Source organism: Giraffa tippelskirchi, chromosome 2 (genome assembly GCF_054371585.1).
Source record: "Giraffa tippelskirchi isolate mGirTip1 chromosome 2, T2T-mGirTip1v1.2.pri, whole genome shotgun sequence".
Classification (NCBI taxonomy): Eukaryota; Metazoa; Chordata; class Mammalia; order Artiodactyla; family Giraffidae; genus Giraffa; species Giraffa tippelskirchi.
In genome coordinates this window covers 41,079,380-41,094,603 of record NC_137276.1, presented here as the reverse complement: position 1 = coordinate 41,094,603, position 15,224 = coordinate 41,079,380, and the positions used below count along the sequence as shown (strand labels likewise).

The following is a 15,224-nucleotide window of genomic DNA, read 5'->3' as shown; positions in this document are numbered from 1 at the left end:
TTGAAAGTTCCATACTCATAATACAATCACTTCACCCAAAGTTGTAATATACAAGAAACCTTTAGGAACCTTTTCCTGAAGGAAATCCATTCAGGAAAATCTGTTTATATGTTTGATGACAAATTATGTCATTAGACCATTGTACATTTATCATCTAAAATCATGTCATTAAACAATCCCTACATTAAGTATAAGTTGTCAACCAGTTGTAATGTAGGAAAAAAACAAACTCTACTCCAAGGGGAAAAATACCTGTCTTATAACCAGAAAGAAATCAATGAATGATATTCATGGATGAAGGGTAATCAACTTTTTATCTCTTTACAACACTAATAGGAAATCAAAGTAGCAATGTGGCAAAACAAAAAATCAAAAGTAATCTATTAATGAAACTCAATGGAAATTTAAGCCTCACATTGATAAAATATAAGAAAATGGTGTATTTTAAAACACATTTTCTAAACATTGGTTTTCCAACAGGTCATCAGGAATGGAACATTAGGGAAACTAGAATTCATTTCTAATTTACTGGTAAAAGACAAAAAGGCAAGACTTATTTTAATACATGTGGTCATATTACACTGTGATGTGAAATATATACCTCCCAACATTTATTAGTCTACAAAAAAATGTCAACGCAAAATTAACTGAAGAGAGAAATTGCAAAATTTTTCTCTATACCCAAGTTTTAAAGTGGCATGTCTACTTATCCATAGCTTTGATAGTATTGCTTTCTTCTATACACAGTTTTTAAAAAAAGAAGATGCCTATGGTAAATGCTGTATTATGTTGAGTTTCATTACATTAGAATCCTGGAGTTTTCTATCCATCTTCAGGGCAATAATCAATGTGACTTGGGCTAACTTTTCCATTACAGTAAGATTCAGGGTGATTTTCTGGTGGTTTGATTCAGTTTAATGCCTTCTTACATTCCTAGAAATTTACATGAATGTACCTGTAGGGGCTGCGGGAGTGAGAGGACTGGGCGGCCGTGGCTATTTGGCTTACACAGGCCTGGGCCGGGGATACCAGTTCAAAGGAGACAAGAGAGAAGACAAACTCTATGACCTTTTACCTGGGATGGAGCTCACCCCAATGAATCCTGTCACTTTAAAGCCCCAAGGAATTAAACTTGCTCCCCAGGTATGTAATGTTATTCCAGAGGTAGCTTGAATGGTTTGTGTAAGTTGGGTCAAAGACCATCATTCACCATTTGTCAATGGATTTGACTTGATCCCTACTTGGGCTGTTGTCTTGTTTTGTTTTCTTTTGTTTTATTACATAGATAAAGTGACCAATCAACATAACATATTGTGAGACAATGGTGGGCACTGAATACCATTGGTCCACTTCAGACTCTTGTTTTTTTTAATTATAAAATTTGACATCTTAAATAATCATCCACTGAAATGCAAAAATCCTGAGTACTACTAAGAATTATCAACCAGTACCTTAAATGAAAACAAAATAAAGCAAGGTTGATTAGCAAATGAAGAGCACTCACAACAGGGAATGAATGGATTCATTAGAACATCTTTTCTTGGAAACACTGGTGAAGTGAAAACACCGTGCAATCTATGGTGTATCATTACTCATATTAACTATGATACGCCATCAGTCATATCAAATCAAGTCTTCTACAGTGATTATATTTGGGCAGTGGCTTTACGGTAAATTTTTTTGCTTTCATTTCACAGTTCTAAGTTTCCATATTCCTGCATGAGGGTATGATTTTTATTATTGGAAAATTTAAAGCTATAAAAGTTGTTCCAGTATGGAAACTGAATCACAAGGTTAAAAATAAAACAAAACAGGATCTATGTTAACCCTCAGACTGTTCCCTCTGGATGTGCATTATGTGTTGGACTCTGCAAAGATACTTTGGCTGAATAATCAGTATCGAGTTGACAGTTTGCACATCCTAAAGGAAACTTCCTGACTCCCACCCCAAAGGTACTCCCACCCCAAAGCCCCAAATTTATGGAAGTAGCCTTATGATTATAATCAAGTAGAGAACTTGATTTTCTAAAAGCTCATCTTGAATGTTTTTTTTTTTTGGTTCATTATTTTTGGTAGGATTAATAGCTTTCTTATACATATAAAGGAGCTCATTTATAGTTTCTGCAACCCTCCTGAGGTAATTTTTTTTTAAAGGATGCCTATTAGAGTAGTAAACAGTAATAATGTGTCTGTTTAAAACCATTTGTGGGGCCAGCATTATGCACCAAGTATTATGCTAGGAGCTAAAGATGGAAAAGCAAATATAACATAATCCTTGCCATCAGAAATCATATGGCAATCCAGTGAGAGGATCCTGACACATAACTAACTACAATAAAATCTAGTTAAGTACAATGATGGAGCTTTGTTCAGAAAACACAAAAGCTAGTCATCCAATATATCTTGGGTTAAAACCTAAAATAAGCAATCTAATTAAAGTACTGGGATATCCAGAAACATTTTAAGGAAAAAAAAAAAAATCATTGTCATGTGCATGCTGCATGCTAAATCACTTCAGTCGTGTCCAACTTTTTGTGACACCATGGATGTTAGCCCTCTTGGCTCCTCTGTTCATGGGATTCTCCAGGCAAGAATACTGGAATGTGTTGCCATACCCTCCTTCAGGTGATCTTCCTGACCCAGAAACTGAACCCACGTCTCATATGTCTTCTGTTTGGCAGGCAGGTTCTTTACCACTAGCACTACTTGGGAAGCCCCATCATTGTCATAAATTCTCCGTAATAGTTCTAAGAGCTACTATAGAGTGTGTAATGATCTCTGCTTTTATATTAACCCAGGTGAGAAATTGGTCATGCTTTATAGTACCATCAGTAACCCTCTCTATGAACCAATCCAAGTTTTTAAAGCTAATCTCTCTGAATTTCTGCAACTGTGGCTTAGAAACTAAGGGTCATGCCACCACCAACCAGCCTAGATGGAGCCTTGACAAATCTTGGAGGGGTTATGAACTTCCAACAAGAAGATCAGAGGTACTAGAGCTTCCCTGCAGAGTCAGGAGTTAGAGTTAAAATCCTTTACACGTGTCTGCACAATGGGCATAAACAAGCAGGCAAAGTATCTACTAGCTCAAGTAACTGACTATTGCCCCGGAACCTTAGAGAACACTTTGTAGATGAAAAAAAGATGCTACAAAGCTAAGTGTACTAAAAAGCAAAAGTTAGTAGAGGAAATAAAAACAACCTAAAAGTTTAATAGACAAGAAAATGTGCCATTGCTGCTGGACGAGTGTTTGAGTGAATGAGATAAGAAGATCCATGGACTCAGTCTAGGGAACAGTTCTACCCCAGGAGTTATTTTTTCAGATTTATGCCTTATGTTGCACAGTTTACTGAATCTGCTGCCCAGTGGGAGCATCAGGGCTTGTGGGCCAACAAAAATGGTTTCAGGATGAAGAAAATATGTGCCATTAGGAAAGATTTGGTTTGGAATAACGACAGAAGGCAGCTTCTAAAAATCAGATCATTGTAAAAATAGCCAGAAGTGGTGTTTTGCCAAACAAAAACATGGCAACTATCAACACCATCTATTCATGTCCATCAAGAAATACCCATCAAACTTTTTAACTCTATTTTTGTGAAAAGGTAAAGTTAAAACCCTATGACAAATGCCATGAAATAGGAATAAATTCTTAGGTTATTTTCTCTAAACCATTATAAACAGAAGGATTCACAGTAATGATGAGTAAATCCAGCTACACAGTGCTGGAATATCAATTAAAAAAAATATATCAAACAAATCAAAAAAGTAAAGTATTAGTAAAAAGTTAGAGCTAATGGACTAAACTAAAAGCATATTAGATTAAATGGTGTGAAAATGATTTTTATGAACTAATAGACATAACATTTTAAATGGAGTTCAAATTGAGTTCATCTTAAATTTTATGAGTCATTAAACCATGTGGCATTTTATATCTTCTTATATTTTCTTAAACTCTGAAGATTCAATTTAAAAACCTGAAAGCTGGAGAAATAATGCAAATGTGACATTTGAAAGAAAGTCACTTTTTTTCCCCACTCTTGTAGATATTGGAAGAAATTTGTCAGAAAAATAACTGGGGACAACCTGTGTATCAGCTTCACTCTGCCATTGGACAAGACCAAAGACAACTCTTCTTATACAAAATAACCATTCCTGCCCTGGCCAGCCAGAATCCTGCCATGTGTGTAACTTCTCATCATTTAGATTTTAGAATAAGAGTCTCTTGTAAATGTAGTGTATATTTATCACTATCTAAAGAAGATAAATGTTCAAGCTTACTACTGACTCATTTTATTCAAAGCATACGTTGAGATGTGTATTTGGGATATATGTGTCAGCTATGAGACTAGCATCTCAAAGCCCCTAAATTTCAGAGACAATGAAGACTGGGTACTCTCATCAACCAATGGAAAACTGCAGATATTAAGTGTAATAGAAATGAAAACTATAGCCCATGTTTTTATCTGTGTAGTATACAAAATTACCATTTTATACCTAATAACACCATACTCTGCCATTTAAATCTTGGACGAAAGACATAACCTCTCTGTTAGTGGTTATTACCTTCAGAATTTTACCTTGAGCCTGCATTTCTGCACGTTTTAGGAACCATCATGTTTCACATATATATTAGAAAAGGTTTATAATGGGTTGCAAGTACATTCCAGGAGTGTCATCCCACCCATGTTCTAAATAAGTTCACAAATATTCCGACATGCATAGATACTTAAAAGGTTTAAAAGCAAAAAGAAAGATAAGTACCCACAAAAAATTCCATTATCCAATCATCTTAAAAAGCATACAGTGCCTTAGGTTTTCATCTGTCTCAGCAGTACACATTTATTAATAAAATGTGCACCCTGACTGACTCTGCTTTCCAGCCATCCTTTCACACCTCCGAAGCTAAGTGCCTATATGGATGAAGCAAAGACATACGCGGCCGAGTACACCCTGCAGGCCCTGGGCATCCCCACTGATGGAACCGACGGCCAGACCGCAGCTGCTGCCACTGCTTCTGCTCCTGCATTTCCAGGTTTGGAAAAAATAGCGCCAGAAATGACACCCTACAGAGAGAGTTTGGGAGACCCTCTTGGATACCACGGACTCACAGATTTGTCTGTGAACTACATCTACTCTAAAGCTGATTAGTGAGCCATTAATGTATAGGCGAGGGAATAGAGCTGGGCTGCAGGGGTGGGGGCACCTAGTCTTAGCTCAGCTATAAGCATCTGTGTGATCGAGAACGAAGCAGTCACTCTGCCTCTGGTTTTGTTTTGGTTTTTACTTTTAGTAAGAGAATTTAGAACTGCCTATGAATAGCTGATATTTATTTGAACTCTAACTGTGTGCCAGGCACTCACCTATCTCAGCAATGCTCATGACACCACAAGAGACAGACTCTACCATCATGCCCATTGTACAGATGAAGAAACCAAGTACTGGAAAGATTAAGCCATTGGCCAAGGTCAATCAGCTTTGAAGCAATCCTTGGACTCCCTCCCCAGTTCTAATCTTCAGTTCTATTCAATCCTACTCTTATTACTGTGCTTTCTGTAAGAAATATGTAGAGCCGATTTTTTAAAATTATTTGAAGTAAATTCTGTATGTGAGAGAGAGGGAGAGAAAAGAGAGAGACCCTTTCAATAAGGGGATAATCAGGCTCATTTTATTTGTTATATAATTTAGGTCTGGGGCATATGCTGGTCACTTAAAGTAAAGCCTATCTGTAGATCAACATGCCTTCAGGGTCACATGTAAAAGACTTTCCCCCATTTATTATGTACCTACACCAAATGCTAATAATTAAAATGAATCCTCTAGAGATTAAAGAGGACCAGACAAGAAATGTCTTTTGGAAATTTTCCTTCAGCAGTTAGTCTGAGCTACTCCACTCTTAATAATAAAAGTTTGTATCTTTCAAAGAAATCTGTCATTCTGACTTGTCACTGTTGGCATACTTCCCACAAGCCCAAATCAGACTAGACCTAGAAATAGGACATTCTTATCAATTGATTAATTTATATACTGATCGTATGTGGGTATGAGAACTGCTATATTCCTCACATCCATAACACCTGAGCCTGCTCTCATTTCCTTTTATTTCTCAAAACTTGCCAATATGTCTTCCATTCTGGCAAGTGAGGCTAAAACTAATCATGCTTCACACACAAGTATGATCTCAATTCCAGCTTTGTTCTGTAGAATGTGGAGAAGATGTGTGATGCACGCCTTCAAGGTTACCAAGGCAACAGCAGCCACTGCCAAGGGCCAGGTCCCTCTTGGGTTATGCTGGGGCCATAAGCTTTGTGCTTGCTTCCCATACAACAGGGTGTTGACTCATCCATCTTCTGGGGACTTGTGCCAGGCTTCTCAGTTCTTGCAGCAAGTTAAACTCCTGTCTTACAGAGAGCTGTACCCCAAAGATATCTAATTCATGTACTATAAAAATAAATGAGCCACTACCAGAAGAGTTTTAAAAGTTTGCTTTCACACTGGAAAGGATTTGCTTTTTACTCAAAAATGTTTTATCTTATCCTCACTTTTATTTGCCCCTACAAGAAATAAAAAATTATTTAGAGCAAGAGAATCATCTTGGGAATGCCTAAGAATTTGAGATTATCTTTTATAACTCACTACGAAGTCAAGCAAAGAATAACAGGCTCCAAGGGAAGACTCTGTTTGGAACACAAATACTCTTGTACTTTAGAAATTAGCCAAATTGAAAAAGAAAACTCAAAATCCCTAAAGATAAAATCTATGCACACACACACACACACACACACACACATATTTTACTTACTTACTTTAGAAATACTGTTTCTAAAGTTATGAAAGTAATTCTTAACACATTTCTCATATCCACGGAAAATGTACCAAACTCCACTTGTGCATTAGTCAGCATTACCGCCCCAAGTTCATGAGCCAAGGATTGGATTCAATTTTTTAAAAACTAGTCCAGCCAGCTTCCTACCACCACTTCCTGAGAAGCCACCAGAAAGAAATCAATGTGTCTGGGGTTGGGCAGACTTCCACAACACAGAAACCAATGGGCTTTTTAAAAAATAAAAAAATCAGGTCCCCATTTGTTGCTTAAGCACACTTTCCCCTTTTTCTTATTATCTTTCACAATTTGGGGATCATCTCAGAAAGAACCAGGTTTTGATCTAAAACATTAACAGGGAAATATTGCTTGTAGATAACAGCTATTATGCTCTTTTCTTCAAAAGGGAATATTGATCAGCTAGAAAAACAGTAATATGAAAGTACATGATTATGTCCTTATTACTGAAACCCCTTGGTTCTCTGACAGTTAGGATGAGCATCAAGGCCTCCACATACACCAAAGACAGACTGATGGTGGGGTTAGGTGTTTTTGGCCCTGTCCAGTTAGGTCAAAATGTGGCCACACTAGGTATTTGCTTTTATGCTGCTACATAGAAATGTGCTAAAATGTTAAATATTTATCCTACTGGTCTACGCAGTCCTTACAATCCTGAGTACAGCAATGGTTTTTAATATTCCTTTAGGTGAGGAGGGGGTGCAGCAGAACTGGACCCACAGAGCCCACCCACCATGCCTTGCCAACCCATCATTGCCTACCCTCCTTTATAAGTTCTGAGACCCTCTGAAAAAGTTCTGAACCTCAAGCTTTTATCAACTCAGCATCCTGTGAAGTGTCTGTTTCTTGGCATCTTATCCCCAATGTTTCTAGTTTGTAAGAGTGAAATGATTCTGACATAGGTGGTTGACTCTACTCTGAGAAACACTGTTCCCTAATGCTTGAGTCCAGATATTATGTCTTCAGAGGGCATCTTTTAAAATGTACATATTAATTTTGGGCTTTAAGCAACCATGCTAAATTGTCATCTTTCAAAAAGAAGACAACAAGCCAAAAGGAAGCAAATCTAAACCCCCTTCATGAAGTTTTCTCTGCCTCCTCCTCCAGGCTACGCTGTCCCCAGTCCAACTGCATCTGTGTCCGCAGCCCAGCTCAAGCAAGCGGTTACCCTGGGACAAGACTTAGCAGCATATGCAGCGTATGAGGTCTACCCCACTTTTGCAGTGACTGCCCGAGGGGATGGATATGGAACCTTCTGAAGACATCTTTGTCTTAAAAATAAAACACACAAACTCAGTCTAGAAGAAATAAACCTCTAACTCAGTCCCCCAATGATCACAATACTTGTCCCAAAGTGATGCCTGTCCTGAGACTATACAGCTTATACTAATTGTAAAATTATGTTAAGAGAACTTTATTCCTAACGAAATGCAGTGTTAAGGAGCCATTTATCTAACAGATAGCTAAAGAGTTATTGTCCCCAGAAGTTTTTCTCTCAGGGTTCCTGAGGGTTTGGGGAGCATGTTTACAAACCTTGACAAAATAGAGAGAGACCTTTTAGCCAGCAAGAATTCAGGAGCTAAACAGACGTGGGCAATCAGTAATAACCAAGGGAGCCAAGTAATTCCAGTCTTAGCCCCTGGCTTACGGCTTTAATACACAGTCACAAAAGGCAGAGGGACAGTAGGAGATGCCTTTCCAAGTACATTTCCCATTGCCCACTGCATGAGGCATGTTCACAGCCTGGAGCTTGTGAGAGATTGTCCAAGGTTTAAAGGAATCAGCATCATGTCAGTCTGAAAATCCCACCCAGTCATTTTGCTGTAGGTCAGGGTCTTTTCATCCCCTGCATCCCCTGGGGACTTGGTAATTGATGTGATATGTTATAGCTATTGTTAAAACAAATCCAGGCCCATTGCTTGTTAACTCATTAGCCCACACCTCTTTTTCCCCAGAACTCCTACCAATCCCAAGGATCTCCAGAACATAATTGTCGTACCAACATGAAATGACTTTTTCTCATTTTAAACATCCTGACATGTTCATATTGATTTATTTTCCTCTCAGTCTCATTTTGCTCATCTCCAATATTGTAGAAAATTAAATCAAATCTACAGAATACCATCTATGATACTTTTTCCTATTCAAATTGGCTGAAAAGTCACTTCAAACTAAGAGAGGGGTGAAGATTTACTCATATTTCTTTGATATTTTTGCAGCACCTAGCCCACCATCCAGCATTCAGAGACAGTTATATCATCTTACGTTCAGCCATGGACTCTCTAACCCACTTGTACTAAATCTACTGAGAAATCCACTGCCTTCTCTTCCTTTTACTTTCAGTAAGTATCAGACCGCTTTACCATATCTGAATCCTTTGGTCTTGAAAATTATCACAGGAGAACCTCATGTCCATCACTGAATATTAGAAGCTGAGTCTTCAGATACTCAGCATAGGTGTTATTTATCAAAATCTCCACAGTTTGGGGCCTCTTCTCTAGAACAACCGAGGTGAGAGTGCTACAGAAACTGGGATGGAGACGGGAGTAGAAGGCGCTGTTTTCTTTTTGTACTTGTAAATGATAGCTTTTTGTTCAAAACAGAAATAAACAAAGTCCAAACACAGAATACCTATCATGAACCACTGCAGTCTCATTAGTGGTGGAAGACATTCAGTACTCAATTTCCATTTCAAAAATCCCTTGGCTTTTGTAAAATTCTGCAAGACTAAAGGACAAATATAAACACCAAAGCGTAGAAAAATTTGTCAACTCTTGAATGGAATTCTATGATCCAAATGATCAGGCCAGATTCCAGTCAAAATCAGGTAAATTCCAACAACAATTATGAGTCCTTGTAACCTTTCAGTTCTGTTAACTCCACAATCAGGTATCGAAGGTTTCAAGGCTACAGCTGAAACACTGAAAGGCCTCGTGCTTTCAGTTTTATGTTTTACTTTTCCTATTTCCAAGGACAGTGTTTCCCAGACTTGACTGCACATTAGAAACACCTGGAGAGCTTTTCAACCCACCAAAGCTAAGGTCACACCTCATACCAATTACATCAGAACATCCTGGGATCGGAGCCTGACATCAGTAGGTTTTGGTGTTTTGTTTTGTTTTTTAAGATCCTTAGGTGATTCAAGTATGCAGCTAAATGTGGGAACTGCTGTATTCTTTGTATTTCCACTCTGTTTTATTAATTTTTGTTTTAATTTCACTTTCATTAAGTAGAAAGGTGCAAGGAAAAAAAATGTCTAAATGAAAACAAATAGCCAGATCTTATTTTTACATATATTCATCTCATGAGAAGTATAGATATGACCATAATTCCTACTGGCTTCAAACTAACTCTTGGGCCAAACCAATTCTAAATAGAAGAAAGTGAAAAATATTTCCTTAAGCAATTCTTAGGTTTAAATTTATACTCCCCCATGGACCTGCTTTCATACTCAAGGAGAGTAATTACAGTGAAGGCAGGCAAATTTCTACTCAGTCCAAAGAAGCATTTCAAACTCCAAGGACAAAAGTTTTAATGCTCTTTAAAATCTTTGAAAATAAACAGAAAAAGTCACCCTGCATGGCTAGTATATGTACAATAGAAGGTCTGATCCAGAGTAGCTTAAAATGCAATCAAAAAGAACAATTAGTTTATCCAAGAATCTCTTTATGAGAAAAAAAATTATTATTCCAAATTAAATCATAATCACTTTTTTAGAGGTTAAGAGGAGAAACATAAATATACAATAATACCAAAGTATAAAGAAAATTGCCACTGGAATATCGTCTCATTCTTGGTCAAGGGAAAACAAGTATTCATGACATTTACTTTCTGAGTACTAATTCTATTCAAGCGAGTAGATATAGTTTTATTTTTTTGCTCAAACTTTATTCTAGTAAAATTTAGGGAATCCCATTTAGAACATAAATCATGAAAGTTTCAGTGTGTTCACCATGCCATATGTTTTCATTTCCTTTGCCCAAATTAAATAATGTAGAACAAGCCCCACTATGATGAATTTTAAACTTTAAAACTTGAGATTTAAAAAAAAAAGCAAATATAGAACCAAAGTTTCTTTTTGCATGTTTATGTTTTTGGACTTCAGAAATTAGCACTTATCTAATGTCTATCATTCTTTGTGTATTGATATTTTCCTATTTCTTAATTTATTGCCTAGTAGAAAAAAAAATCTTCATAGAAAAATTTAAAATCAACCTACCAAGTGATAATAACAAAATACCCAAGCCAATAATTAAGAAACATCTAGTAAGTTAGAATTGGGTTTCTAAATTTGGGTAATAATAGCTTAGTGAGAATTAAAATCAGTCCTATAGTTCTTAGGAGGAAATGAAATAGCAGTGAGATTAGATGTCAATTTTTCTTCTCTGTAAAAATGCTCCTCTTCTTAAATTGTTGAATTTCTCTCCCATCCCATTCATATAGCTAGAACTGCCCTTAACTGCCACAAAATGTAATTTTCCTAGATGACTATCCACACCTAGCCAACCCTGCCCAAACCTAGTATCATGCCAAACCACACTGTATTCGGGTGACAGCACCCAAAATGCTGCTAGGAAGCTACCTCATGTTAAGAAAACATCAACTTCAAAAAATATCTAACAAATGAGAACATATTTCCAAACCACCGATATTAAACTTTTTAATGGTGGATGGAAATTAAATTATAGCTATGTATTGATAACAGATATGCAGGAAATTACTTTCAGTCTTACTTAAAAGTCAAAAGTTTTTTTAAAAAAATAAAACAAAATATTCTTCCAATCATATAGATTAGCTTTTCAGAAATATTACCTCGATGTAATTTTTAACTTGTGTTCTTTTTCACTATTTTTTTAAATGACTATTTTATAGTTCTTTCTTGGGCAGCTGAGTCACAATTTGAATTCATGGGGATAGGGAGATTTTCCAGGGTGCCTTGGCAGAATAAGCGTCAATAGAGACAGCTAGGATTTTTCAGTAAATTGTCTTGTATTCAAAGCTACCAAGTTTGATAAAGTTTGTTATTATTGTGCAACTGCCACTATCCCAGATTTCCCAAAAGTAACGTACAACTAAAAGGGAACAATACAAAGCCATGGTCATGTATCCCCTTCACCCTTGAACTCATATAGAAGTTTCCAGGAGGTGAAAACATAGCTACAGTTTAAACTAGAGAATCCGTACTTTTTATATTTTGTAGATACATTTTTATATAAAGACATCTATTAAAGACAAACTAAGTTTCAAATATGATACCATAAGTGAACTTTGTGATAAACACTTTTAAGAGAAAATATTAATAGCACAACTTAGGAATTTTAATATACTTAATGAAAGAGAAGCAAAGCAACAGACATTCCTACCTGACAAGCAACAGTTGTCTACTGGTTTTGTTAATTTGTCAAATCTGATGTTGATATTTCACTTCATTCTAGTAATATCTTAAAAATACTCTCAGTTTAATGAGGACAGAGTCATAAAACATGTCAAGTATTCACCAGGCTGTATATTTGTATTTGCCAACATTAGAACAAAGCCAAACATATCCTGCTATAATTAGTCAAGCTACTAGGAAAATAAAATTTTTTTTCTGACTCCCCCCATACCTATCTCTTTACTTACGGGGTAAAACATTAAAAATTGTTTTACTCATTCGGTTACTCCTGAGCAAAATTGTTTTACTCAATAAAAAATAGGTATAGAATATTCTATTGCCCCGCAAATGCCAACATTGTAAAAGCCAGCTTTTTCTTGCAATGTTATACAGACTATAGAAGGCTCCTCTGTCCATGGGATTTTCCAGGCAAGAGTACTGGAGTGGGGGTGCCATTGCCTTCTCTGCTCTCTTGTGGACATTTCTCCTATTTTGGGGGAAAAATCAAGAAAAGAAGATGCCCCCATTCTCTCTTCACATATGTTACTTTGCCTAAGGGGAGGAGAAATAGCAAGAAACAGCTCTTTAAAGAAAGGAGGCTGCAGCAGGAATTTCTTAGAGATCAACGAGCACCCACACCACTCATTGTTTAATAGCATCTCTCTGGAGTGACTATACATCCTGGTTTGCCAGGACAGTGTAGGCTTACATCCATTGTCCCATTATAAATATTTACTGTCAACAATTAAAATAAACAATTGTCCCCCTTACTCTCAAATGTGTCTCAGTTTAGACAACAAATTATAGTGACTCCATCTTTATGGCTCTTTTTGTTTTCTTAATGTTGTCAACATGGCTTTATTCTCTCCAGAGCAGATATAGCTTAAACTAAAAGACCTGATCACTTCTTTCTGACTGGGGTAGGAGCATGGTGAACACAAGAATGCATCATCTTCTCCTCCAGGGTTACCCTCAACCCACTGTCCGTCTAGCTGAGTCTCTATGACCCCATTCTGGCACTTGCTTTCTTCCCACTGCCCCTGGGTGCTGGGTCCTGAGTTCTGCCTTTCATTCACTGAGCTCACAACCACTTGGCCAAAGAGTGCAGCAGAAAAGATGAAAAATAGCCCTTAGGGGCATGTGCTTGGTATGTCAAAATCCAGAGGGCATTAGTAAGGTCTTAGAGCACTTGCTGGCTTCTTTCTTTCTTTCTTGAACCAAGTTACCTGTACCTCAAAACAGAAAGGAAAGCTTCACATTAAGAGGCAAGTTCCCTTTTCCCCTCCTTCTGTGTCTTACAGATTTGCTCAAACACTAACTTCCTTGCATTTAACTCACCATTATGGTTATTCATCAACTATTCTTCACCCCCAATCCTCATATAATCCCATATAAAGATTTTATTATTTGTAATGGAAAATAATATTAATAGATAGAAATTCCTGTTAAAAAGGAAAGTTTTTCACTCTTCCTTTATTCTCTTTACTAATATTGAGTGTTATTAGTCTCTTTTGCTATTAGCCCACAAAAATATTCACAGAATGTGTGATCAGTCTGTTTTCACTATGCACTTACTCTTATGCCAGAAACTGTGAATACTTATTTTTTAAAAAGTCTTTTCCCTCAGCGGGGTACACAGTCTAGTGAGCCATTATGAGGCTTTTAAAAATGAATATAACTGCACATATTTAAGTTCATCAGCTAGTAGGTTTTGTCATTTAGGCAGAATCCCCAAAATAAATCAACTCTGCTCTAAACTTTGTTTCCGGCCAAACACTAGGTGGGTCAGTAAGCCTTTTTAAAGACAAATTTAACTCGATCTATTCTTATTGCTACTACTACTACTAAGTCGCTTCAGTCATGTCCGACTCTATGCGACCCCAGAGACGGCAGCCCACCAGGCTCCCCCGTCCCTGGGGGTCTCCAGGCAAGAGTACTGGAGTGGGTTGCCATTTCCTTCTCCAATGCATGAAAGTGAAAAGTGAAAGTGAAATCACTCAGTCGTATTGCTACTTAAGTAAAAATGAGTTTTCAATATTTTCCCCAGGAGAAACATAACAGACTACCCAAAAATTTTAAAAGAAGAAAAAATTATAGTTAGAGATCCAGAGGAGCTTTAAAACATGGAGTTGAAAAACTCACATATTGACTTATGATCTTAATGAGCAGGGATCCATGCTTTTTATTTACTTGAGAACATTTTGGTTATTAACTATTTCTATTTTCTAAATATACCTGTGTTTATAAAATTTAACAATGTTTAACAAGCCTTGTCTATACCTTTATTTCTTTCCATTAGATGATTTACAATGAAGTATACATACTTTTCCAAATGTAAATTTTGAAACTTTGCATTTTCTGCAATAATTCGTATGAGATATTTGAGCTCCTAGGCTGAAGATCAGTCTGTTTAAATCAATTTGTCATTATCAGTGGTTTAAAGATATGATGTAATTATTGGCATTTTATCGCTATTTCTTCATGAGTTCTTTTTTTTTTTCTACTTTTCTGACTACAGTACAGCCAGATAGTATCTCTTCTCTTGATAAAAAGCATGCTGTCTGCAAAATGCATCTCTAGTTTCTAGATGTTAAGCAGTCTCTTGCTTCTTTTCCTTCTTGTTATTATTGATATTATTTATGTGAAGTTAGTTAGCTGAGGTACCAAAGAAAGAAACGAAAACAGTATTAAAGAGTGTGCATAAGGCACTTATTTTTGTACTTTGCGTACAATGTTTTATAAAACTCTGTGATCTATCTAAATATACTGAGTAAATTACAACATTCATTCATCGGGAAAGTAATCATTGGTTTGGAAGATATAATGTGCACTATAGAAGCATAAATCTCATAAGATAATCAATAATGTGGTATTGTAATGACTAGTATAATTCCAGGATGGTAAAATGATTTTAATTGAATTTTCAAGTACCATTATAAAGTTTTAAAAAGTATCAACATGTGTTGCTGATTCATTTTCCTTTCCTGAAAACTAAAATTTTTTTTTCTTTGA

At 36.5% G+C, this 15,224-nt stretch overlaps 1 protein-coding gene across 2 annotated transcripts in view; it reads left to right on the top strand.

Moving 5' to 3' along the window:
* Positions 1-8,177, top strand: part of A1CF (APOBEC1 complementation factor) — a 50,264-nt gene extending 42,087 nt beyond the window's left edge. Inside the window, exons 8-11 of one of the 2 annotated variants that reach the window (XM_081557148.1) lie at positions 962-1,143; positions 4,044-4,180; positions 4,881-5,032; positions 7,946-8,177. In XM_081557148.1, the coding sequence (XP_081413274.1) occupies positions 962-1,143; positions 4,044-4,180; positions 4,881-5,032; positions 7,946-8,097 (623 nt within the window). In that variant the 3' untranslated portion in view covers positions 8,098-8,177. Of the gene's footprint in view, positions 1-937; positions 1,144-4,043; positions 4,181-4,880; positions 5,033-7,945 lie in introns of both variants that reach the window. The other variant, XM_081557141.1, reaches the window with a different exon arrangement.
* The last annotated feature ends 7,047 nt before the right edge of the window (positions 8,178-15,224 follow it).